This window comes from Podarcis erhardii (assembly GCF_964252035.2).
Source record: "Podarcis erhardii genome assembly, chromosome: 12".
Taxonomy (NCBI): Eukaryota; Metazoa; Chordata; class Lepidosauria; order Squamata; family Lacertidae; genus Podarcis; species Podarcis erhardii.
In genome coordinates, this window is record NC_138513.1 from 25,957,112 (window position 1) to 25,983,931 (window position 26,820).

The following is a 26,820-nucleotide window of genomic DNA, read 5'->3' on the forward strand; positions in this document are numbered from 1 at the left end:
AAGCTCTGCTTTTTTTTCTTTAATGGCAAGAGGCTAAGGACCCACTAGATTACAAGGCTCTGGGATGCAACCTGATTAGTCCATATGTAAACCAGCACTGGGACACGTGAGCAATGTGTGTACTGTATTACATTTCCATTGATAAGAAACAGAGGTGCATTCAGATGCGCAGAATCTCCACCTCGCGGGTGCAAATCTGGAGTGATGCCAAGCCGAGGGCCGTGTGTTCCTCCAAAATGTAAACGTCACATGAGAAAATACTCGTGCTCTTTCCAAGTGATGACACCCATATGCCGTTTATAGCATTGTCCCCGTTACGCCTGAAAAAATAAAACTGCAAATACCCTTTTGCCGTTTAAAAAAGAGAGGACTGCATGATCCTCGGAGTCCGTTCTATAAGATTCAGAGGCAAGATTGAACATGGAATGCGATAGACTAGAGAAAGAGGGCAGGGAGAGCTAGAGGGCCGGGCCGCCTCCACAATAACCCCGCCGACCCTCGCCGTGCGATCCCCTCCGGCTTCCGCCGCGCAGAATAGGAAAACCACGTCCCTGTGCCAGGAACCATAGCGCGGGCAAGCCCTTCGTTCCTTCCAACGCGCCTGCGCGGCTCTTTCTGCACATGCGCGGAGGCCGCCCCCCCCCAGCGGAAGCTCTCTGCTCCTTTGCGGCGGGTCGGTTCCTGCTTTTGGTTTCGGCAGGAGGGGAACTGCATCCGGGGCGAGGCTTCGCCTATTGTCTGGGTTACGGAGGCGGCCTGTGGGACGCCGCACAGCCTCTCCCTCTCCAGCGCGGGGTTGCCGCCTAGAGGGGAGCCTGCCGGGCTCGGGGCTGAGGGCTGCCTCCTCATGTGCCCGCGAGCGGCTGCTCGGCTCCAGTGAGTAAGTCAAGGCGCCGGCGCCCGCGAGGGCTTCCTCCCTGCCCGCTTCCCTGCGCTGGGAACCCGCGGCCGCCGGCAGCGGGGCTCTTCCCTCAGCCGCTGGCGCCCAGTGCCCGGCGGCGGGCTTCGGCCAGGGGCTGCTGCGGGGCGCCCCACCCTCCCGTGGCTTCAGTTTGTTCTGGGGGTGGGCATAGACCATCCCGCCTTCAAGGGAGCTCCCCCGACCCAGCCCTGCTTTGCATTCCCACGACCCAGCTTTCTCTGCAAATTTAAACCCGCGTCGTGCAAGAGTTCTGAAGCCCCACATGGTTTTCCTTACTCTTCTTTTCTCCCCCACCAACAGCTGGTCACAAAAGAAACATGCATGCCTCTCTCCTTTTCTTTTTCTCCCCACAGTGGATCGCAGCTCGAAGAGGCGGCAGGTGAAGCCTTTGGCAGCTTCCCTGCTGGAAGTTTTAGATTATGACAGTTCAGATGACAGTGACTTTAAGGTTGGAGATGCTTCAGGTAAACGCCTTTTTTCTGCTTTTCCTGTTTTGACATAGTTTTGTGTTGTAGGGTTCTTCCATTAGTTATGCTTTATTGAATTGCTCGTAAAAGTAAACTACCATTACGTTTTAACTTCTGATCTGCTGAAAGGATGAGAACACCGGTTATGTATATATAGCACAAGTTGTTTTTGTTTTGTTTTTTGCTTTAGAAGTTAAAATTCTAATGTAGTTGAGCTTAGCAAGTGCTGAGGGGATACTGGGTGAATTGATGAGGGTGGCGCTGTGGTCTAAACCACCGAGCCTCTTGGGCTTGCCGGGAAGGTCTGCAGTTCTAATCCATGCAACGGGGTGAGTTCCCGTTGCTTTGTCCCAGCTCCTGCCAACCTAGCAGTTTGAAAAGCATGCCAGTGCAAGTAGATAAATAAGTACTGCTGCGGCGGGAAGGTAAACAGCGTTTCAGTGCGCTGTGGTTTCCGTCACGCTGTCCCATTGCGCCAGAAGCGGTTTAGTCATGCTGGCCACCTGACCCAGAAAGCTGTCTGTGGACAAATGCCGGCTCCCTCGGCCTAAAAGCGAGATGAGAGCCACACCCCATAGTCACCTTTGACTGGACTTAACCGTCCAGGGGTCCTTTGCCTTTTTTTTTTTACTGGGTGAATGACTAGCAGTGTAGCATGAGGGAGCAAGGTCTTGAGGGTTGGAAAGTTGGGAGAGGTTTGGGATTTATAAATAAAGAGATCTAGGACCTTCCCCTCTTCCCTGCTGCAAGGTGGACAGCCTGAGATCTTGAGCTCTTTGGCATGTTCTTTCAGGTAGTCTTTCCTCCACATAACTGCAGTATCCCATGTGTCATTTTCTACCTTGATCCCCGCTCCCTTATTTGGGGTAGTGAAACTGGCTATCCAGATGTTTTTGGACTCCCATAATCTCATCATTAGGCATGTGGGTTGGAGTCCAACAACATCTGCATATTCCCCACCACTGCTGTGAACACAGTAGTTTGCTGCCCTGTTCCTCCCCCCCCCCGTATCTGTAAGCCAAGATGATTCTGACCCAGATCCGTTTCAGCCAGCTTTCCAACAGTACAGTCATGCAAGCCACTTTCCACTCTCTCTTCTAGTCTTCCAATTATATGATTCCCAAAATCTTTAGTTTTTTCTTGCCCAAAACCTACCCATATACTTATTGACACATTGCTAACCTTCAGGAAGTCCTGTGATCAGTGCAATGACTGACTACTGCTGGGGATAATAAACAGTGATTCTTCCATGATGGGGATGGGGCCTAGAGCTGTATATTTGGTCATTCTGAATTCAGCAAAGAGTTGGATGCGACACATCAACCTCTGGTTGAATAGTTACAAAGTCCAGTTAAACAGTTGGAGAGTTTTTGCATGTAAGAAGGATGTACATTTTGGAATATCTAGGAGGATTCCTTCTGTCTTGCAGACTAGCTTAGCTTTATGCAGTCTTGGTGGCGCTTTCATTGTCTCAGAACTATGCACTGAAAGTAAGGGCAGCTTTGGCTATGCATGTACTATGTCAGATTTTGCTTTTTCACCCATGCTTCACCCATTCTGCTACACACACAAAGGTACACACACTAATTACAATAGAGGAAGGACATTTTTTTTTTTAAAAAAAAAACCCCTTCTGGTGGTTCAAATAGAAGACTTTATTTAAAGCTTAATTGATTTACAAGTGGTTCCAGTGCTTAATTGCTTTCTCAGAGAAAGGCATTACCTCACCACCTATTGGTTGATGAGTGGAGCTAGCATGCCTTGCTCCAGCAAAAAAGCAATCAGGAACTCACTGTAAGTTCCTGGTTGTTCCTTTGAAGCCACATCAGTATGTACTGCACGCATGACATTGCGTAAGACATCAGCTGCAGTATGGGTGAAATGGGTAAAATGGCTTCATGGGCCAGATTGAGATCCATGGCAGGCCAACTTTGGCCTGCAGGCTGGACATTCACCATCTTTGCTCTGAAAGCCATTGCAGCAATTGATCTGAGGTTGTTATAAGTGAACAGTCAGATTAGCACTTACTTAAATAGCTCCGTGTTGTTACCAGCTTTGCCTGTGCAACCAGGTGTTGGCTTGGGCAATGTCTTATGAAAAGAAGTCTGCTTCAGCCACACTGCCACTTCAAAACCATGTGAATATGCATTTATAAGCAGGTTTGTGGTGATGAGGTGGACCACTTCAAAGTTCATACCATGGGAGATGCAGTCCTTATTTCTTCCTCACCCACCAGAGAGTTTTTAACTATTCACATTGTGATAGGTATACATCTACATTCACTGTTTCAGAGCATCAAGCAAAACCTCTTTGAAGATGTGCACATGCCTAAATTATTATATAAACGCCGTATTATCACATTTACATGTGGATTTGAATTTTGAATTTCAGTATGGAAGGTGGTCTTGCAAGTCGCTATCAATTTTATCTACTTTTCTGAAGCAGATAATATAATATTTTATAATATACAGTTGTACCATAGAAGTTGAACGGAATCTGTTCCGGGAGTCTGTTCGACTTCTAAAATGTTCAAAAACCAAATCACTGCTTCTCATTGGCTGCAGGAAGCTCTTGCAGCCAATCAGAAGCCGCGGAAGCCCCATTGGACGTTCGAGTTCCAAAAGAATGTTCGTAAACCAGAACAATCACTTCTAGGTTTGCGGCGTTCGGGAGCCAAAACATCCAAGTTCAAGGGAGTTCGGGATCCAAGGTACGACTGTAATACAATACCTTATATAATACGTATAGAAATAATTCAAGTTTGATGTCTCTTATCTCTTAAACTTTGCAAGCTTGCATACTGTGTTGGTTAAATGCAGTTCCTTGAGTACCTCTTTTATATATTTTTATTTGCAATATTTTAACTAAAGTGAGTGGAATATAGCTTTGCTTTTTGTCTCCATAGTTGTCTGAGAATAATTGAATTGTCATGTTAGTGTATAGAGATGATGGATGTTAAAGTTTGCAGCTTTTGTTGTATAAGAATGTTGAAGTTCAGTCACATTTTAATTCTTCAAAACTTTGAATGAAAAATGCTGAATCTTACAGCTTTGTGACAAATTTGCTTATAATTGATGACACAAAGCCTTGTATTTTACTGGAGTCTTGAAATGAGACTGATAACAATAAATAGCAGTATTTGTATCACAATAAATAATAATACTTGCAGCTGGTTTACTTTGCAATACAGGTTTACCTGAGTTTATTTTAGAGGTTGTCCCTAAGTTATATTTCCTGGCTCTTTCAGAATCACTCTTTGTTTACTGTCCTCAAGTCATCTCCATATGACTATTGTGAGGAAACAGTACATTATGGCCATTTGAATATTAGAGATAACCAAGATGTAAGTGTGATAAATGAAAAGCCCAAGATTTTACAAGCCCTTTTTGTTCTCTCCTTTTGCCATCTTCCATTGAAACTCTGATTTATCCCTTACAGTGCTAAGCCATGGTTTGTTTTAACCATGTTTTTTCAGCAATCTATGGCTTTCTCACAGCCATGGTTTGTTCCTCCAAAGCTTGGGTTGTTTTCCTGCTGCTCTTGACTATGTACCATCCAAGACACTCACCAAACAAACTGTTGTTAAGCAATATTGTTGGACTCATACATATGCCAAACCATAGTAAGCCAGCAGCAAACCATGACTTCATATCATGGCTTGCTGCCAGAATGTTTAGTCTGCTGAGCTCAGTTCAAACAAAACACACTTTTTCCAGCTCAGTGGTTCCCAAACTTTAGGGTTAGCACCCTGGTTTCATAAACACATCCCCAGTACCCCATAACCTACCCTATAAAAGGCATCATTCAGAATAGTGATTTGCACGTATCACTAAGGAAGATAATACTGTAGCACAATAAAATTCAAAACAATAATAGTTAACTCCACTGTTATTCAAAATGCAATTAAAATTATTTAGTTTAATTATTTCAACAAAATTGATGAACTTAATCCAGTGATTCCTGCTTTTCAAAGTATCATAGTCATTTACACCTCCAGCCCCTCATGAAGACCCCTAAGTAATCCCACTGTCTCCTGGGGGCAGTAAGCCAGCTGCTCTAGCTGAAGTGTTTTGTTTTGCTTTTTGCTTTTTGCTTTTTGCTTTTTGCTTTTTGCTTTTTGCTTTTTGCTTTTTGCTTTTTGCTTTTTGCTTTTTGCTTTTTGCTTTTTGCTTTTTGCTTTTTGCTTTGCTTTTAATGCTAGCATAGCACAAATAGGCCATGAACCTCTTTTTTCTTTTCAGTATCTTGAAATGGGCTTTCTACAACCAGGGGTATACAAATTCTAAAATTACTGGTAACTGATATCTGTAAGGATTTTTGCTACATACTGTACAGACAGCTGGTCTCTAACCCAGTCATTCTCATATGTGCACTTCTACATGTGCACATCTTCCTACAGGCACAGCATTTAGTATTTTGAAGAGTGGATAACTTTGTTTAAAATCTGTTATTTGTAAGTCTTGCCTAGTGACAGGCAAATTAGGTTGGTAAATTCGTTGACAGAGTTCACATCATGGGTTCTGATCCTCAGTTGCTTGGCAGGTTAGAAATGTTTTGTACATATCATCCAGTTTAGTTTGCATACCCAGTTTAGTTTTTTCTTCACCACAGTTTACATGAAAATATAGTAGTTGCAGTTAAAAAAACCTAATCCCCCCCCTTGAATTACTTTTTATTGGGTTTTATAAACAAGGATCATAGGAATAATAATTGATACAAATAAATAGACAAAGTCATCTCATGTCATTTGTGTATCACAAAAAGCATAATAAATTTGCAGCAATATCTGCAACATATGAAAACCCTAAAATGTTTTAATAGCACAAATATGTACAGACATTTATTTAAGCAATAAAATATTTGTCAGTGTCAATAAGCAAGTAAAGCCAAGATGTAATAGATGACTTGTTTGTCAAGTTATATATTCATTATTATATGAATGAAATATATTTCTTTATTTTTTGTCATTGAAATATTCAAGACACTTTTTACCATCACACTTTATTTTTGTGTTGACATTTTTGGTTAAACGAAATGTCTCTTTCTACTTGTTAATACAGTAATAAGATAAATTACACAATACTGTGGCTGCTTGAACAGGTGGTGTTTGGTCAGATTGAATTGACTGCATAAATGGTAGTTGTCTTACTAGCTAGATATTTTTTGATCAACATTGAGTTATGTGTCTGGGCAAGACGCGTGGGGGGGGGGGTGAGGGATCTTCATATTGTGCTGAGCTTTGGGCCATGCAGAAACAGTGCAATATTACCATGCTGCTTCTGTCTGCTCCAAAGTGATGCGAGAACTTTTCCCATTCCTGCAGGATATATTCAAATGGACAACTTAGTATGTGATCCAGACACTGGAAGTGATACTCATGACTTCTCAACTACTACGGTCACAAAATTTGCTTCTATGAACCTGCAGCTCCATTTTTGGAGGTATCAGGTCACATGTTAGGTTCTTCACACAAATGAAGATTACTGTGATTAGGTTCTGCCACAAGGGAAAAGTTCTAAACACCTGCAGCTGACCTAACCAAAGAAGTGCTGAAACTAAATCTATTCATGTATGCTGCTGGTAATTTGTCAAAGATGATTTGCATATGCTCCTGGTGATTCTGAGCAAACTTGGGCAAATAGGGCACAGCAAGATTGTTAAAAGTAGTTATTTCAATGTTTATTTTTATTCTGGCTTTTGTTCCAAAAGGGCCCCCAAGGCATTGTTATTTATGAAATATAGTTGAATGTGTGCTTTACTATGAGTTTTACACTTAAACACACTAATGTGATATTTCTGCTGTTGGCTAAAACATGGCAGTGTGGAAGAAAATCTTGATTGGACCATTTTAGTATTTCCAAAAGTCTTAATTGAGTTAAGAGGAACCGGTGCTTTTTGCATTGATGTATAGCTGCCTATGATGATAGGATTGCATTTCATGGGGACACAATAGATTCTTATTTGTGAGTAGGATGGCATGTAAAGTAAAATAGTGAGCAATGAATAATTATATCAGTACTCTCTATAGAATAATTTTTCATATACTGGTAGATTTGGAGTTATAAATACCTGTAGTGTTTTTCCCCCACAAAGGTAAAGTATTGACTGATCATAAAAGTATACTACTTGCACCAGGTATCAAAAGTTGCAGGGTTAAGGTTGCAGGCGAGTAATAGTTTTCATTGATATGATTTCATATGGTAGTTTCTTTTAACTTTAGGTTTCCTTTAATTATTGTGTTATTATCACATAACTGTATTGTTATAATCAAAGTATTATAAAATGACAGCTAGTATTTAGTATTGTACTGAATTATGATGTTTAACCAAAAAAACAAAAACAAAAAAACAAAAACAAAACCATTCTTCATTTCAAAATCAAGCACCCCCAACAACATTTCGATGCCCCAGTGCTAGAACTGGAAAACATTTCAAATCCCTTGGTGCAGACACTGAATTTTAGTCATGCAAGGCTATAAAAAATAGTCATTTTTTTAAAACCACAAATTGTGAAATAACTACATTGTGGGCACAATTCTGTGTGAAACTGTGTACTCACTTTCTTTAAATCAGCTACTCAGTTTAGTGTAGCATGCTTTCATGGAGCAGTTTGGGTGCTGGGCTGAATATCTAAAAAAGCTTTCCTTCCTATTCATATTATGCAGGGTAATAGAGACAGAGCTTCTTGCTGTTCTACAAAATACAAATCATTCTTCATCAGTAGGTTTGCAATACTAAAAAAGCTAATTCAATTGGAGAGAAAAAATTGAGCCAGATGAAGAATAGGCTATTAAGGGAAGAATATTTAAGTTAAGTTGGTTGCCTCAAGCCTTTTTTAAAAAACAAACAAACTTCTTTTTTGGTTCATTTTGCTTTGGAACTCTTTTTTTAAATTTTCATATGCTCAACAGATTCTGAAGGCAGTGGACATGGCAGTGAAGATGGATCAAAGGATAGCGGCGAAGGCTCCTGTAGTGATTCAGAAGAACATATCTTGGAGGAAGAGCTGGCAGAAGAAGAAAAAGTAGAGGAAGAACAACCTAAAAGCTCAGCTGGAGAAGAGCTGCCCATAACGGAGAAAGAGGTGATTAAAACTGAGAAAGAGGAAGAGGAGGAGGAGGAGGAGGTGGTGGATGGAGAAGAGAAGCCTAGAAAGAAAAAAGAGAAAGAGAAACCCTCAGAAGCGGATGCTGGCATTGATGAGCAGACAAACGAACCAAAAAAATGGAATCTGCGAAGAAACCGCCCTCTGCTAGATTTTGTTTCCATGGAGGAGCTGAATGACATAGATGACTATGACAGTGAAGATGACAATGACTGGCGTCCAACTGCTGGGAAGAGGAAGGGGAAAAACACGCTACGTAAAGAGGGAAGTGATGCAGATAACGAGGATGATGAAGATGATGGGAGCGGGAGTGAGGAGGATGACAATGAAGAGGAAGGCAATGAGGAAGAGGAGGAGGAGGAGGATAACAGCAGTGCTGCTAGTGATGGCGGATCCAAGAAGAAAAAAGCGAAAGCTCTTAGCAGAAATAGTGCTGATGAGGAGGAGCTGACAAATGATAGCCTGGCCCTTTCACAAAGCAAGAGCAATGAGGTAGAACAGCCAACTTTCTATGATACCTCTGATGAAAAATGGAAATACTCTGCAGTGTGATTGTTTTGAAATTGCTCCCTAAAGCTAGGTGATGTTACCAGACAGTGATTTCATTAATGAGCTGCAGAGTTGTCCTTAATGCTCATTAAGATAAATGTACATCAGCCTTATGCCTGAATCCAACACCCTTTGAAGACCAGTGGGAATCTTCCATTGGCTTCAATGAAATTTGGATTTTAGGCCGTATTAAAGAAACTCTTACAATAAATTAATGTTAGGTAAGAGTCTGCACCACCTCACACACATTTGGGATGTATTGCAGTAAATAATGCATACCAGTGTTAATTAAAGATTAAGGGAGTATGATTTTGTAGGCTAAGCCTGTGACTATTGCTGGAGACCTTGCTTTCAGGTTTAGTTAGGGGTTTCTTATGCATATTGAAATGATGTGTTCTGGTATGTACTCTTAAAAGCTGTGAAAGAACACAGGTAAAATTAAGAGGGGCATAAGTGCAATCCCATGCAGGTCCGCACAGAAGTAAGTAGCACTGGAAACACCGGTTGCAATTCTATACACATACTCAGGAGTAATCTCCTTTGAACACAGTAGAAATTGCTTCTGAAAGAACCTACATGTGTAGGATTGCACTATAAAGGCATTATAGAGATGTTCTTTGATTTTTGGCTGGAATGAAGTCTATGTATCCCAATTCACTTGGACATAGGAATAGATTAAGGTGTTTGTGGAGTGGGTATTTTGATTTATTGGCATTCTTAAAAAAATATTATTGTTCGGACATGCACTATGTAAGTTAGATATAAATGTTTAAGTACAGGCTTTTATCTTTTGGTTACTGACATGCTTGAAGAGAAGAACTCTTTAATATGAGTGCCTCTGAGTATGTACAGGGTCTTTCTTTCAGCAACACATAATATCAGTCCAGTACCACATAGTTATCTGTCATATCATTGTCTGTCACTGGATCAGTCAACTTTCCTAACCTATGTTCATACTTAATAGTTGCTCATTTTATTATTTTTACATTAAAAATAGAGCCTCCGTTTCACCAACAAAATGGTTCTTATTCTCAGGCAAGTGTGTATAGCATCAGGGCAGCAGAAGCAAATTCCATTTAGTTCTTCTGAGTACTGATGGCATCATGGTTTAAGGGAGTTTTAAATGAGAAATTGAGCTCAGAGGTTTTTTTTATTATTTTTGTTTTGAGTTCTTTGCTCTAGTATATTAGGAATGTAGCAGCAGCAGATCAAGCAGGGAATAGTAACTGAGATAATCTGGGGGCATGCTATTAGTGGTCCCTCATGCACCAGAGGCATGGCTTACGTTAGTGATGAGTCACGCCTTCAATTTAGTGGTCCAACTCTATGGAATGTCCTGTTGGCATCAGGCAGGTACCATCCCTGCTAAGTTTCAAACACCATGTTAAGAACGGTTTTATTTCAGGAGGACATTGCACCATAAATGCTATTCTAATGTTTCATTCTATGATATTTTAATCTATGTTTTAAATTATTGTTTGTTTTAATTTTTGTAAGTTGCTTTGAGACCCAGATGTGGTGAAAAGTGGAGTATATATATATATTTAAAAATAAGGCAATACACATGCCCATCTGAAACAGGGTGGGGAACCTATGAATCCCCAGATGTTAGACTACAAATTCCATCATTTCTAACCATTCACCATGTTGGGTTATGGGAGTTGGAGTTGGGCTGATGGGAGTTTACCAAGCTATTTAATGGCTGAAAAGTATTGTTTCTGGCAATCCCTGATCACTGATTGAGAATGTTTTCAACTGTTTGTTTTTTTAGAATATTTTTAGTTGTTTCCTGCCACCCTAGCTCCTTTGAGAGGAAGGGCAGAATATAAATCTAACAACAACAACAACATATGGAGGGTCTTAGGTTCCCCAGCTCTGCTCTAAAGCCCACCTCTTTGTGAGACCATTGAGTCTAGCTTCAAAAATTACCTAGCAAAGTGATAGTCTGTACGTAGTAGTAAATTATTTTTTAGGACTGAGCCTATGAACAGCAAAGTCATCTGCATGTTTACTTTAAACTAAGTCCTGCTCTGTTTAATGGTGCTAATTTGCTAGCAAAAATGTACTTTGGCTTGCTGTCTAAAAGAGTGCAGAGAAATGGTCAAAGAGAGCAACCAAAATGGTCAAAAAAATGGAGTGTAGTGTTGCAGGGAGGGATTAGTTTAGGAAAAAGGCTGGGGGTGGGAGTGTGCCAGATGATAGAAGTATATAAAATTATGCATGGTGAAGAAAGTAGATAGAGGTAAGTTTTTCACTTTCTCTCATAATACTAGAAACTAGGGTCATTCAGCAAAACTAACGGGGATGGGGGTTGGAGATGCAAAAAAAAACTATGAAATTCACTGTCACCAAATATACTGATGACTGATGACTTTGCAAGGGGAATTAGACCAATACTATCCAGGATCAGAGGCACCATGTCCCTGAATACTGAAAAATGTGAATGGGAGAGTGCTATTGTGCTATTGTCCTGCATGAGGGCTTCACATAGGCATCTGGTTGGCCACTGTGGAAACGTTATGCTGAACCAGATGGCCTTTGGTCTAATTCAGCAGGACAGCACTTATGTTCCTGTGTATTTTAGTACAGCATCAAACTTTTAGTACCTGATGGTAATGTGCTGGTATTAAAGATATGGTGGTGTTTCCAGTACGGGATCCGTTCCGGAGGTCCAGTCGTATCCTGAGGTTCTCGCAACCAGAGGACTGCTTTTGTGCATGCACGCATGGCAAAACCCGGTAAAATACTTCCGGGTTTGCCGCTTTCACAATCCGAAGTTTACATTACCCGAGGGTAATGTAAGCCGAGATGCTACTGTATCCATGTCTATGCAAGCATTCAGGAGCAGAGGCCAGTGGTCTAAATACTATAGCGATCTTGAGCTACAGTGGACAGAGTTATGAAAATAGTACATCCAGGCACACAGAAGTGATGAAGTCTTGGAGTCAGTGGGACTTACTTTCAAATGTATATTCAGGTCTGCAGAGAGATACATTAATTGCTGAGTATCCTGGCATGCAAAGTGCATAGATATTGCGCTTTATAATCTCATCATGCGTGCTGTGAAGGAAGCTCACTCTATTACAACTGAATCCTTTGATCTTGCATCAGCAAAATTTTTATCGTGGTTCTTTGCCTTTAGGACATCTTCCCAGCCATGTCTCGCAATACATTTTACAGGTATTAATAGGTTGAATCTCTCAAAGTTTGTGCCCAAGTTGGACTGCAGTCCAAGGAAGCTATTTGCATGCATATATGCAGGTGCGAATTATGTGTGCAGCCGAAGTTGACTTTGAAGTTTTCAGTGCAACATCCATGGCCACTGACCTCACAAACTGGTTCTAATAATGAAACTGCAACCATCATCATCTACGTTTGTGATGATGAAACCTTTGAAGACAGCTCTGGCATGAAGGATCTTGCATATTAGTGCTTCGGATTGTAAACCGCATCTGTGTTCTATTTAAGGAATGAGGAAAACGAAGGCCAGGGAGATTAATTGCACTGAATCACATTGCTAAGTGTGATGTGCTGTTCTAAGTGCTGTTCTGCTAATGGCAATCAGTGCTGCATCTTTAAAGTTCAGTCCTTAGTGGAGACCTGTGTGGGGTAGAGCCAGCATTGCAATCTAGTCTTTCAAATTCTCAAGTCTGTCATCTATCACAGATCATCTATCCCTCTAGAATAGAATACTTCAGCCAATCTGGTTTTCACAAACTACACTTTAAGAGTTTTTAAATTATTGAAAGTTGAATGAAAACTTATTTAGGTTAAAGCAATTAAACTGTTGAGACTAGGGATTTATTTTAGTATGGTCCTTGGCCACACATGTCTCCTGTAGTTAGGTAGTCACAGGCCTAGCCAGAGGCACACACTATGTATCCATCTTACTGAAGGTAAGCTGGTCTGGATCAGATTAGTGCCTAAATGGAAGGCCAGCTGGGAAACCCATGTACAACTACCTTGAGTTTCGTAGTTCTGTTTGGTTTATATTGTATTATATTCCATCCCGTGGTCCTCAGGTGAAGAGCAATCTAGAAATAATAATACATAATACATTTGGCTATTCCCTGTGGAATCATTTTCTGTTGAATATCTGAATCTATAGCATAGCCGTGACTTAACTGTCCCAATGAGTTCCATGGGACTAAGGATCAATGGCTGTATCTTCATATAAAATATACTTTGTAGTATTTCAGCACCTGCCATTATGAAAAGTTCCATAGTATTTCACTAAAGTTGTGAAGGTTTAAATGTGTCAGAAGTTGGATGATGAATTTCTACTTGGTTTCAAGCAGAATCCAAAGTACTTGGGTGGTAATTTAAATGTCTGTTTTTCATAATTAGGGCTGTTGCACAGTTTTAAAAAATCTTAGCCAATTAATCATATGAATTTTAATTGATTAAATATGCATATATGTGTGTAAGAGGAAAAACACTTGTTTTTAAGGAAAAAGGCATGCTGCACACATCTGTCACATCAAACATAATCTTAGAACGGGCATATTTTATCTCAGGAGGAAATGCCTCTGCTAAGATGGTGCTTTCATAGTAATTTATATCTTACTCAGAAGGCACATGAGACACCTTATTGAAGCTAAGTGGGTTGGGATCTTTTCAGTACCCGGAATGGGAGGCCAGCTGGGAATCTCAGGTCCACCACCTTTGAGCTCCATGATGGAAGAAAGGTGATGATGGCAAAAAGTTAGGACATGAAAGAAGAGTTTGGATTTGATATCCCGCCTTTCACTCCCTTTAAGGAGTCTCAAAGCGGCTAACATTCTCCTTTCCCTTCCTCCCCCACAACAAACACTCTGTGAGGTGAGTGGGGCTGAGAGACTTCAAAGAAGTGTGACTGGCCCAAGGTCACCCAGCAGCTGCATGTGGAGGAGCGGAGACGCGAACCCAGTCCCCCAGATTACAAGACTACCGCTCTTAACCACTACACCACACTGGCTCTCAACAATAAACAATAAAATTAAATGTTTTAAAAGCAGTTAAAAAACCAAAATGTGCCTGATTAATTGAGACAACTTTTTAGTCAACCAAAATGTTTTTTAGCTTACAAACTATCCAATTAATTGATCAAGTGATGATTTAGTTGTAATGGCCAATGTTTTACTACGCATTGGGATTTGTAGCCACCTACCTGGGTGTTCTTACCTTTGTGCAGATGTATATAGAGTTTGGGGAGTTGCTCTAAAAACCATAAATTATAAATGTTACAGCTGGAATTATTACATGTTCTTGCAGCTCGAAGAATGGGAGATTTCCCCCCCACCATGTTGTTGCTTATTGTGTATACACTCTAATGGCAGTGATATTCTTGGGAAGGAGTATACAATAGTAGCATTGGTAATAATAATGCAGCAGTGGCTGAAACCTAGGGAAACCTAAATGGTTTCTTTAAGGAGCTAAACTTGAGAAAGGCACAGGAACATTATCGTCCCAAATCAGGAAACCCTGAATTAAATTCATGCATCATATAACATAGGCTGGGATCCATAGAACTACTTTAGGCAATGACTTCTTCATGGCCAGTGGAATTTCTTACTTGCACCTGTTGTAATAGTATCACAGTCTGGATTTGAAATTTCCCTCAGCTTCAAAAGTACCTTGCCACGAGACATGAGGCTGCTACTTGGGGAAAATAAGATGTGTACAAGACAATCCTGGCTTTGTCTTTATTCAGAAGCAATTATTGGTTCTTCCTCTATAACAAATATGCTTGTTTATTGAAAGCCAAGCCTAGCCCTTCAGCATTGTAGCTTCAACTTTTGTGTGTTTCAGTACTTAATAGTAAGTTTGTGGGCTATTAATGCATTGTTTGTTATGTTTGCATCCTCTATTCTCTCAAGGAGCTCACAGTGGTATTTTGACATCATAGCAGTTCCATGAGTTGGTTTGGGCTGCCCTCAGGGTGGATTTAATTTAAATCAAACCAATTTAAATCATGATTTAAACCATGATTGAAATCACTAGTCAGTAAGACTTGATTTAAATCATTTTTATTTATTTTTTACAGAAAGACATTCCTGCTGGTATAAGCTTAATATTTACAACCAGAGGAAGGTTTCATTTTGGGAATAATAAATTTTCAGAGTGGTTTTTACAGTTATATCAAAAACTACTGATTTGGTTATACTATTAGAAAAACATAGACAGATAATTATGAAATTATTGTGAGGTTTAATAAGTTAACTGTTTATATTTGGACAGCTTTTCTGCTGCACTTTATTTGAAGGAGAAAAATAATCATTTCCTTAATAACATTTTAAACTGACTAAAACAATAGCATTATAGCATATGTATCCATGTTTGTTAACTGATGTGGTTAAACTTTTTTTAAAAAAACTCCCAAATTAGACTGAGTTTCAGCACACATGAAAAACTTAAAGCAAATCCTTATTTCCTGATAAATGCTAGCCTTTGGACTATAATGTATCTTAAATAGAAAACTATCTTTAGAAAGATTTTTCCCCCTCCAAAAGCATTTTATTTTAAAAATCCAATTTAAATCAAAATAATCTGATTTTTTTGAAAAATAATTTATTTTTATCCACCCTGGCTGACCTATATGAATAACCTACTGCATGATTGCAAAGGAAGGAGATTGGAGTCATTTGTTGCACCTTAGTTTGGTAATGTTGTGTAAGGTATTTGGCAGGTCTGGGGAATCTCTGGTGCCGTAGAAGTTGTTGGACTACAAGTTCCAACATCTCTGACTGTTGACTGTGTTCCTTGATCTGATAAAAGCTGGAGTTCAACAACATCTAGAGGTCAAAAGTTTCCCCACCACTGGTATATGGCTTGTATGATTTGTAGGCTTAAAACCAGCAATTAGAAGCAAGAGATTGCAAAGTATAAGGAAAAGAACACGAGGTGAAACAACAAGGCTAAGAATGCCAGGCCTTTGTGAGAGTGCTTAGGGCCATTGTAGATGTGATGTGTGATGGACACATATAGTATAACATATAGTATAACATAAAAATACCAATAGATAAGAAGTAAAGGGCTTAAGGAATCATGTTCAGAAATACACTTACAGTTCTAACATAGGTTGCAGGCTCAAAACAATGGTAAATCATGGTAATGCCTCTTCTAATATAACAAGTGTATTTTTACTTTTCAATGATAGGACTCGCTGATTCTTGAGAAATCTCAGAATTGGAGCTCTCAGAAAATGGACCATATTATGATTTGCTGTGTTTGTCTTGGGGATAATAGTGAAGATGCTGATGAAATAATCCAGTGCGACAATTGTGGAATAACAGTGCATGAAGGTAATTCTATCACGACTTCAATTTGCAACAAATAATAAAGCTTTGTTTTTCTCTTAGCAAATTGAGGTGAATTTGTTTTCACGCAGCGGCAATGGATACAATACTTTCTACAACTGTTTGGTATTCCTTGACTTTCAGATATGGGAGATTAAATCTGCAACCATGAATTTGCATGCAGCCAAACCTGCTTCATGTTTATGAAAACTCAACTGTTAATTTGTATTTTTCCTTAGTGGAAAACAAATTAAAGCTATAATCCTTATGCCCTTCAGTTCCAGTATATAAAAGCTTCCTATATTAAATGGTTTTGCCAATAAGATCTAACCCTGATCTTTTGAATAGAAACAAAGAATTTGCCCAGTGAATCTTTTAAATTCACAAAGGCAGTTGCTCCTCTTAATATAGTGCCATCCATTTAAGAAGTAAATGCTGATAGAAGGCATGCTAATGTATACAGTTTACAATGGAGTGTGACTGATTTGTTGTAGTATATTATCATTCAGACTAGTTAAAAGGGAACATAAAAATATCTTAAAATAAACACACTGTTAGAGGTTAGATCCTCTCCCAAATACTTTGCATAGTGATTCATACTGCACCCACGTGAAGTTAAGGTTCAATTGCTTATTATTCCCAGCCTTAACAGTTTGCCTCAAATCAGAAGTATAGACTCTTATTAAATCACAAAGGCATGTTTGGTTGGGACCACAGATACGGCTTTCTCTGTGGTCACACTCTGGCTCTCGAACTTCCAACTAGGAAACCCAACATTGCTGTTTTAATTTTCTGTCACAGTGTGAAATTCTTTATTTACTCAGAAGTAATCTCTATTGAGCATATTAGGGCTTACATCTGAGTAAACATGCACCGGATTGCACTGTTAGTGTCTCCTTGGAGGTATTTTGGTTTTACTGTATATATTTCATCATTACACTTTCAACACAGATAAATTTTACTTGGAAGGCTCTGTGTAATATTTGCGTGTTTTAATGGGTTCGGCATTGCTGTTCTCTTTTGTACTTGTGTTACTGTTTTTTTGTGTTGGTTTAAAGTGTAGCTGCCTTTAACATTTTGGGGTGGGGGTAGAAAGAGTGTATAAATGTTTTAAATTAATAAATAATTTGGCTGTCTCTCCCCTGGATAATGTGCAAAGAAGCTGCTTTCTTTGGTGTATCACAAAATACAGATGAGCAACTCAAGAAGATAAGCAGTTGGGTGTAAATATAAATCAACTCAGTGATAGTACATGCAGATTGCTCATTTTAACTCACAGCCCAAGATACAGTCTTAACATGTATCTTTTCACATGGTGAAACTTCATAATCAGGGTTTTTGGACAAAGTCTAGATGTCTGACAGTGTCTGTTGCTGCTTAAAGGATAATATGGATTGGGGTCAAATTGGCCTTGACAATGGAGTCTGAATCCAACTCCTTAGATCCCACACTGTAGAGAAACAAGCAGCAAGCTATGTGCTTCCATTTAGCTTACCTCTTAAGCTCCAGATAGCTGAGAACTGGTGCTTTCACTTTGTTCTCTGCTGCCTGGGTTGGAGGCAGCCTGTTACGTTTTGAGCTCAGTCTAGACTTTCCTTTCTAGAAAATACTTTCAATCACAATGGGCAGTGATTGTTTCGTTGGTTTAAAACAATGGTTTCCAGCATCAGGAGGTCACCATATTTTCTTAATTGAAGACTAAGTGGTGTGCCAGGTTCAGGAATCTGAAACCAACCTTTCTGGACTGGCAGGAGCCTCTTCTGAGAGCCCTCAATAGATGCCTGATGGTACTGACCCCTGAGGTTGACACGGTTTTCCAATCTAAATGAATGTTCACTCTTGGTGGAAAAGAAAAATGTTGGATGTTGAAATACACTTGGTGTGGGTGGTAAAATCTGCCACCTGCTCCTGATATTCAAAGGCCATACCTTTCTGCACTTTATGGTCCCTCATAATAACAGAGATTTTGCTAGATACATGTCTGGAACATTTTTTCTTTCTTTTAAGATCTGGGTGACAAATTTCTATCAGTGCTTCAGGAAGATGTTACTTGTTTTAATTGAAAAAAAAGTATATTTTATAAAGTGTTCCTTGGATAGATTTGCCCTTCTGTGGATAAATTTAAAAATAAAATCTTAAGCTCTGGCCTGTCACTTTAGAGAACTGCTTTTGTGCTAAAATCTCCTTACTGGTTTGTAATAGCACAGCACCCCCAGCTGGGGTGTCAGTTCTCCTGATGTACTGATTGCAGCATGTCTAAAGAAAACTGTCTGGTACATATCATTGCAGGCAATGTGGTTGTGGGTAATTCACTTTCTGACAATTGTCCTTGCATTGGTGCTATAAATTAAAGACTTACTGCAGTTTTCCTAAAATATTTTTATATCCCTTTGTTTCCTCCAATATTGGCATTGTACAGAGTGAAGAATTCATGTTCTTAAGAGTTACATGAACTGGTGATTTTATAATAAAATAGGTGCACAGTGCAACTATTTCTCCATAGTTGAGCTTTCAGATCTCTTTGCAATCAATCAATCTCACTCTTTCTTTGAGTTTTCTATTCACCTGAAGTAAATCTAATTGTTTGCAGGAGGTGTTCAATATGTTATCTAGAAATCACCCATATGGTTAAAGGTAAGATAAAGGACCCCTGGGCAATTACGTCCAGTCAAAGGCAACTATGCGGTGCGGCGCTCATCTCACCTCAGGGCAAGGGATCTGGCATTTGTCCACAGACAGCCTTCCAGATCATGTGGTCAGCATGACTAAACTGCTTCTGGTGTGATGATGAGTGCCAGAACGCACAGAAATGCTGTTCACCTTCCCTCTGTGGCTGTACCAGTTATCTGCTTGCACCCCGCTGCACGGATTCAAACCGCCAACCTTTGGATCAGCAAGCCCAAGAGGCACAGTGGTTTAGCCCACAGAGCCACCCACGTCCCAAATCACCCATATAATAAGTTGTTAAAGCAGAGAATAATCATTGCTTTAAAATACTGCAATATTTTCTGATGTCTTTTGAATTAATCCCAAATCCTCCTCCAGTAAAGCACAGTCAATTGTACAAATTAACAGAATATGACTTCCTGTCAGAGAGTATATGTAATGCTCCAAAATCAATCAAACAGCCTTGCAAAATGTGACCTAATTAGTCATTTGGTAGTACCTGCAAATTTGTAAAAAATAAATAAATGTAGCTTTCATTTGCCGTGGGAACAATCTGCACAGTTACAGAGAGACAAATCAAAATGCATGGGTGTTTTCTACTTACTGCTTATTAATTAGAAGGCAGATGCTTTTGGTTTTTTGAGTAGCTACTTCATCTAGAATAGTTATCTCCCTTATTCTCTCCTTATAAATAAAGCTGCATAGAGACAGCAGTTTTCCAGAAAGCTCACGGTAGTGTAATAGAGCTCTTGTGGCTGGAGAAAGTGAAGATCAGGTGTTGCTTCCAAAAACCCTGTAATTGAGACCGTGAACACACATATGTCTATTTGGCCACCTACTTCAAAGAGCTCTATCAGTTCTGCCTTACCTACTGTATAGCTCTATGTGCCCTTGCTTTCCACGTCTTATATTAATTCTTAATTACATCCCTTGATATAACATTTCTTTGATTTAATTCATTCATTTGTATTTTCTATCTTCCTAGGTTGTTATGGTGTTGACGGCGAAAGTGATTCTATTATGAGCTCCGCTTCAGAAAACTCCACTGAACCATGGTTCTGTGATGCCTGCAAATGTGGTGTTTCTCCGAGCTGTGAACTCTGCCCCAACCAAGATGGAATCTTCAAGGAGACGGATGCTGGCAGGTTAGTTAAGGGAGCTGTCATCAGAGGGATAGGTTCCTGAAAGTTATCCTTCAATTTATTCCAGTCATGTGTTTTCTTCACCAAGCCCATTCTGGAAAGTCAGGCATAACTTCCTTCCTTCTTTCCAATGGTAGATTAGACTATAGCCAGATTCCAATCGGAGAAACATAGCATTGCTGTTGCTTCTGCAATAGAGGTTTACTAGGATAATTCTGTGAATAAATTCACAGGTTCTGCTGCACCTTAAAGGTTTACGAACTACTCAGGAGGAGGACTAAACAAACAACTTAAATGTTTGGTCAGAACTGTGTACTGTGTTCTAAAACACACAGTTTAAGGGATTATAAAATTTTCACTTTGTGACACTGGGTAGTCTTCTCATAGGTTTCTGTCTACTCAGATATCCCCCCCCCCTTTATTATTTCAATTAGTATACATACTCTTCCTCTCATGGGAGCCCACTGCAGCTAACAACAAAAACTCATAATTAAATCAAAATCAATACAAAATATAATATGTGATTCAACATAAAAGTCAGCATTAAATTATATGTATGAAGCCACTCCTCTTACGTTCCAAAGGCTTGCAAGGAAAAAAACGGTCTTAAGATGTTGCCTGAATTAAAATAATGTGGGGGACAGATAGATGTTAATAGGAGGTAGTTCCATAACTGGGAAGTTTTATGTTGGGAAGTTGCTTGTTTCAAAATGCTTGTGTGGAAATATGCCCCATATCAAAACTTTGCAGTCTGTCATCCCATAACTGTTAAGGAATTTTTAGACTGCCATTGAGCTGTTTAAGACACTGGAATATATTTCTTGGTGAGGCATTAACAAGCTTGCCAAACATGACCTGGTGCTTTCAAGCTTAATCGATTTCATTGCTCCTGTTATTAACACAATACCTCTGAAACTCAGCAGGACATTCCACACAGTCAAACTGAGCATGGTTCCATTTGCCCTTTTGTGCTTAGAATATCCTGAATATATTGAATCAGAAGTCCCAGCAATTTTAAACCATTCATAAATTTCTTGTATTCACGGGTTTGTATTTGTCATTTTGAATTTGGCTCTATGCTAAACACTTTCTATTGAAATGGATGTTGGCATTTGAAACCACACACAGTAGGCTGTAATTTGAGTGTTTGCATTTAAAAGAATTGCACTCCAAGCTTAAAAACCTTGGCATTTACGTCTTGTTCAATTGTCAAGTATAAGAAAACAACCTATTTTGTAAGCTGCCCTGAGGACTTGTTGAAGCCATATTGGCAGACTATACATTAATAAACAAATAAATAAATTGAACCCAGATTATAATGAAGCTAGACTTTCAAAAACTTAGTGCTTTTATCCAGCTGTGTAGAAGTGCCTTGTAGCAACAACTCTTGTAGCAACAACTCTCAAAAACAGGATTTCCCCCCTTCATAATCATTGTCCCTGCTCTCCCTTAACAGTGAACTCAGGGTGGTGTGTACCAATATAAGCGCACTGAGGTTTACCAAAATAAATAGGTTAAAATCAGATACTTAAAGACACTGTGGAAGTTAAAAACATGGTAAACTTCCAGGACTGCACATGCTCAACAGCCATAGCAATGGAAGTATAGGTGTGGGAAGTGCATGGCTGGTTGGACTCCTAAACAGGAAAGATGGAGGATGCACTGCAAAGTTTTGTTTTGAGTCCCGCTTGTTCTCTTTATTACTGGACCTGGGAGGTTCCATGCCTATCAATCTGGAGCACAAACAGGACCACCAAAAATAAGGTAGCAGTTTCTGCATATGCATACTTGACATACTTCCTAGGTATACAGAAGTATATTAGTTGTAAATTAGAAGATATTAAGAAATGACCATTTAAGAACCTATCGTTCTTCCTGGGCCTATGAAATGTTGAGGACAGTTGATCCATGGAGTATTGAGGATATCGGTTGAGAAAAAGAATAGAAAAGCAGAGAGAGAGTTGGTCTGCTTGAGCTCTAAAAGCTTATGGTGTTCTGGAAGGGGGCTGGAGTTGGAGGGATGTGTGTCATGTGGTGTGTGTTTTTTTAAAAAAACTTATATGCCATACAGGAACATTTCAGGAGTTCTAAAAGGACACCTTCCTCTTTTCTCAGTCTTCAAACTCCTCATCACACTGTTATATAACATTAAAGTGCGTAGGTTCAGGACTGGCACAATGGGGAAAGATTTCAGGAAGGTGGGAAAGGGGGAAAAAGCTGTCCTTTTTTAGTTCACTCTCCCTGCCCCCCTGAAACTCCCTTCCTTGGATAAGGTCTAAGCAATGTTTGTGATTCTGTTCCAAACTGGCTGAACATTTGAACATTCATTCTAAGGGCTAGGAATGTAATACATTTTCCTGTGGTTGCCACTTGTGTGTACATGATGTCAATGTGGAGTTTTGCAAATGGCTGTCAAACCTCCTGTGATCCCAGGACACCAAATTACGTGCTCCAAACAAATAACATAGCTTTCCTTTCTAACTAAAAAATTGTCAGAATGTTAAACTAAACCTGTTAATATTCTCTCTCTAATGAGGGATGGTTTTCTCTGCTCTTCCCGTCGAAGAGGTTGACTAGATAGTGGAATGGTTAATTTGAAACAAATCTACTTTTTGCATGTACTCTTTAGTTTCCTGGGCACCAATGTGGATATAATGTTTTGCTCTGTATATATGATATGATACTAACTGGGCTAAGACTATTGTCTTTATTTTGCTTCAGCTTTTTCCCTTCCCTTCACCAACATCTGTCATCTTAGCTTGGAGCAAAATGGATGGGGAAGTAACAAGAAAGATTATTCTTCTTTGATTACCCAATTTGTCTTAATTACAAGGTTCTCAAACATGTGCGGCTAAACAAATGAGCAGGAAAACATTTAGGCACTGGTATTAAATGCAGCTGAAGCTGCCTCAGCTGTGAACTTGACTGACTTCTGTGCTTTTAATAAAGATTCAGGATGGAGTTCATACATAGGTGGTTAAGGAAATGAGACACTTGTGTGCCAATCATACTGAAATGGCAGTTTAAATCTGTAATACTACAGTACTTGTGTGACATGTACTAAAACATTTTGAGAAGGTCAGTATGAAGCAAGCAGCCAGCTGTTGGGTTTATCATAGATAAACTCCTACAGAGTGCAGCAGCATTTAATACACCAGTGGAGCATGAAAAAACTGTGCAAATTAAATTGAGAAGCAGCTGCTTGTTGAAGATGTGTATCTTTATATTGAACTCTGCAGGGTGCAATGGGGAGGTTGCATTAAAACGTACTATCAAAAATCACCAGCCAAAACCTTGGCCTTTTTTTTTTTATAAAAAAAAAAGAAATAGAAGATAATGTGAATAAGAGCAACTATTTCCCTGGTAAAATTGTTACCAGTGCAACACATCAGTGGCATTTCATAAAGAGGGAAACTCTCCTAGAATTTCAAAAACAGAATATCTTAAATTTGGGGGCTTCAATATTTGGATCTTTTGGGGCAAATTCCTAGATATTTTAGTGTTGCCTAAAACTCAAAACATGGATAAAAAAAGACTCAGAAGTGACTTCAAATGAGTAAGATCTAAGACGGGGGTAGTCAAAATAATGACTTCCAAATATTTTGGACTACAACTCCATCAACCCCAGCCAGTATAGCCAGTGGCCAGGGATTATGGGAATTGTAGTTCAAGGCATTGGAGGGTACCACATTGGCTGCCCCTGGTGTAAGGCCTTCACACTGGAAGTGCAAGACATGTACATAGATCAGAATTGCCTTTCTGCTTAAGAACAAACTAACAACAATTTTATAATATAAGCAAAGATGTTCAAGCAGCTTCTGCATATGGATGGATTGCTTTCAGATTCCTATTAAATAATACAGAATATAAAACATTCATATTATTAGTACGCTTCAGGCTCCCCCTTCTTCCCCCAGGATATCCACCCCAATCCCAATGGACACATCCTGGTAAAATTTTATTGATCAGCTGTTGTAGGGGAAGTGGGAATAAATTCTCTGCTGAGCTGTGCAGTTGTAAATTTTCTGAAAGTGCTAAGCTAGCACAGGGTTAACAAAAACCTATTTTGCATAGATTTCTCCAACCAGGTGCAGATATGTGTATGAAAGGCAGTTGTATAGGATGGCACTATATAGGGTTTTTCCACCATTGATTGTATTCCAGATTGGCTAAAACAGTAGGGAGACTATCACAGGTTCTAAATTCGGTCTAATCCATTCAAAGGGGAGTTGTGAAATATTGTTGAAGTACATATTAATTAATTGTTATTACAAAAAAGTTATATTCATGTCCCATCATTTAGTTGTTTCAAAACCATGGTGACTTAATGTTTGTAGTATTTGTAGAAGCTCCCATTAACATCTGGGTCACCTAAACTGTTCTTTCCTTGTCTGTAATTTTCTTAGTGCTCAGATATGAACAGTAAATGCTTTCCTCTTTTGTTATAGATGGGTCCACATTGTTTGTGCACTCTATGTTCCAGGAGTAGCATTTGGAGATATTGACAAACTGCGGCCAGTTACTCTTACAGAAATGAATTATTCCAAATATGGTGCTAAGGTAACATTCAAATAGATATATTTTGGGGATAATTTATATGATTGTAGCTTGTTTTTGTTTGTTTCCTTTTCAGTTCATTACAGCTAAACGCTCAAAACGTAGCTCAGTCAGTTAGAGCATGGTGCTGATAATGTCAAGGTTGCAGGTTTAATCCCCATAAGGGGCAGCTGCGTAGAGCTGCATTGGGGGGGGGTAGACTAGGTGATCCTCAGGGCCCTTTCCAACTCTATAATCTGGTTATAATGAATATTATTATATATAGCCTCATTTTTCTTATGAAACCATCATTGGATAGGAACTATTCAACTAATTCCACAGGACTAAGGCTTGTAATTTTACACTGGGCTTTAGTTATAAAAGTACTAATAACAGGGCAGTCAAGTAAATGCAGGGCAGCTCAATTAATCCTCTACAGTACTATAAAGATTTAGCCATCAGACCACAATAATATCGATCTGAGAATATATGAGATTTCAAACAGATAATCCTCGAGTGAATTCTTGAAAGGCCTTCCCTCGTCCCCAACCGGAATGTTCAAATGTGGCTCACTGAAGATCACTCTTTTAACTCTTGTCTTGATGTTAAACTTTTAAATGGTATATCAGATGTAATAAAGGGGTTTGTTTGTTTTTAGGACATCTTTTTCAGTATGTACGTTGTTGCTGTCTGTGGACTGGTATGCATTGGCTTTAAGTGTGTATCACTTATTGCAACCTGCCTTGGCATTTCAAAAGATGGGATAGAATGTCCTAAGTATGCAAATACCCCACTCTAATAAGCCTATATAGATACAGATATGGTAATTTACATGAAAACTATTGCTGACAGTAGGGAAAAGTTGTAGTTAGGGTTGAATGTAGCATCTTATATATACTTCTGGTTCCGTTTTATCCATTTTCTCATTCCCTTTTGTTTGTTTCTTGTCTTCTTCTGTAAAGTATATAGTCCATTTTAAGGTACTGTATAAAGTTACTACTTTATTCTGTATAAAGTTACTGTATAAAGGTAATACTTTTGTAATGTTCTCTCTCTCATTTATTTGCTACAGGAATGCAGTTTTTGTGAAGATCCCCGTTTTGCCAGAACTGGCGTTTGCATTAGTTGTGATGCTGGGATGTGCCGAGCATATTTCCATGTGACTTGCGCTCAGAAGGAAGGCCTATTGTCAGAAGCAGCAGCTGAAGAGGTATGATAATATTCTGCATTAGTGAAAATAACCCAGGTGACTTTTGTTATGACTAAAACTTCAAATTGATGTGTTAAAATAACTAAGAAATATTTGAGTTGATTGCCTTACTTAATATTGATTGCTTCAGCTTTCCTGTGTTGGGATGCAGAAGGCGTATTTTGTACCTTCCCTTTTTCTTTTAACCTTTTCCCCTGAAACATGTAGACATTTTTGGCAGGAATCATCTCTCTTGGATCCATTCCATACTAGAAAGATGAATATGTGTGGGGAGAGTGATTATGATCTTCAATTCCCTTCCATCTCAATGGCTTTCTAATCATACATGGTTCTGATCCACCAGCAATCCACCATTTTGGTCGGATTATTTTTTCCAAGATTATCTGTCAAGCATTTCTCCTGTGCTACCTTTGTTGATGTATACTGCAGTATTTGGAAACAAAAGAAAGTTGTGTGGCAGTGCAGAACTTGCTTAGTTGTTTGAATGAGCAGAGGGAAACAAATATGCTCTTCAAAATATGTATGAAAATATTTTCCCTGTTCTATACAGTATTCATGTATGTAATTGCTTTCTACATTAACACCTTTGGAAAATGGCACACAGAAATAGCTGCTTGATACTCAGTCTTTTAGCCCCTTTGGAAATGAGATTAAACTTGAAAGTTTACCTCGTAACATTTACATAGATTGTAGTGATACCGCTTATGAGTAGCTAAACAATTAAAACTAATGTATCTGTTATATGTAGATAAACATGTGGCTATTTAATTTGTAAACTCTGCACTGAGTTTGAAAAGCTGAATCAAAACAAGAGTTTCATATTCTTTGTAGTGATGTTACCTTAATCTGGCTTTGGTTGGTTAAAATACCTTAAAAGCCATCAGAATCATTTTTTCAGACCCTACCTAACAAAATTGTGGAAAATGTGTGTGTGTGTGTGTGTGTG

The 26,820-nt window shown here is 39.2% G+C and overlaps 1 protein-coding gene across 9 annotated transcripts in view; it reads left to right on the forward strand.

Annotated features, from left to right (window-relative positions):
- The first annotated feature begins 694 nt into the window (after nt 1-694).
- Nucleotides 695-26,820, forward strand: part of PHF14 (PHD finger protein 14) — a 124,577-nt gene continuing 98,451 nt past the window's right edge. For 7 of the 9 annotated variants that reach the window (XM_081881955.1, XM_081881958.1, XM_081881957.1 and 4 more), the window contains exons 1-7: nt 697-880; nt 1,276-1,386; nt 8,300-8,985; nt 16,181-16,325; nt 19,972-20,131; nt 24,577-24,688; nt 25,737-25,874. In XM_081881955.1, coding sequence (XP_081738081.1) covers nt 880; nt 1,276-1,386; nt 8,300-8,985; nt 16,181-16,325; nt 19,972-20,131; nt 24,577-24,688; nt 25,737-25,874 — 1,353 coding nt within the window. In that variant the 5' untranslated portion in view covers nt 697-879. Of the gene's footprint in view, nt 881-1,275; nt 1,387-8,299; nt 8,986-16,180; nt 16,326-19,971; nt 20,132-24,576; nt 24,689-25,736; nt 25,875-26,820 lie in introns of all 9 variants that reach the window. The other 2 variants (XM_081881959.1, XM_081881956.1) reach the window with 2 other exon arrangements.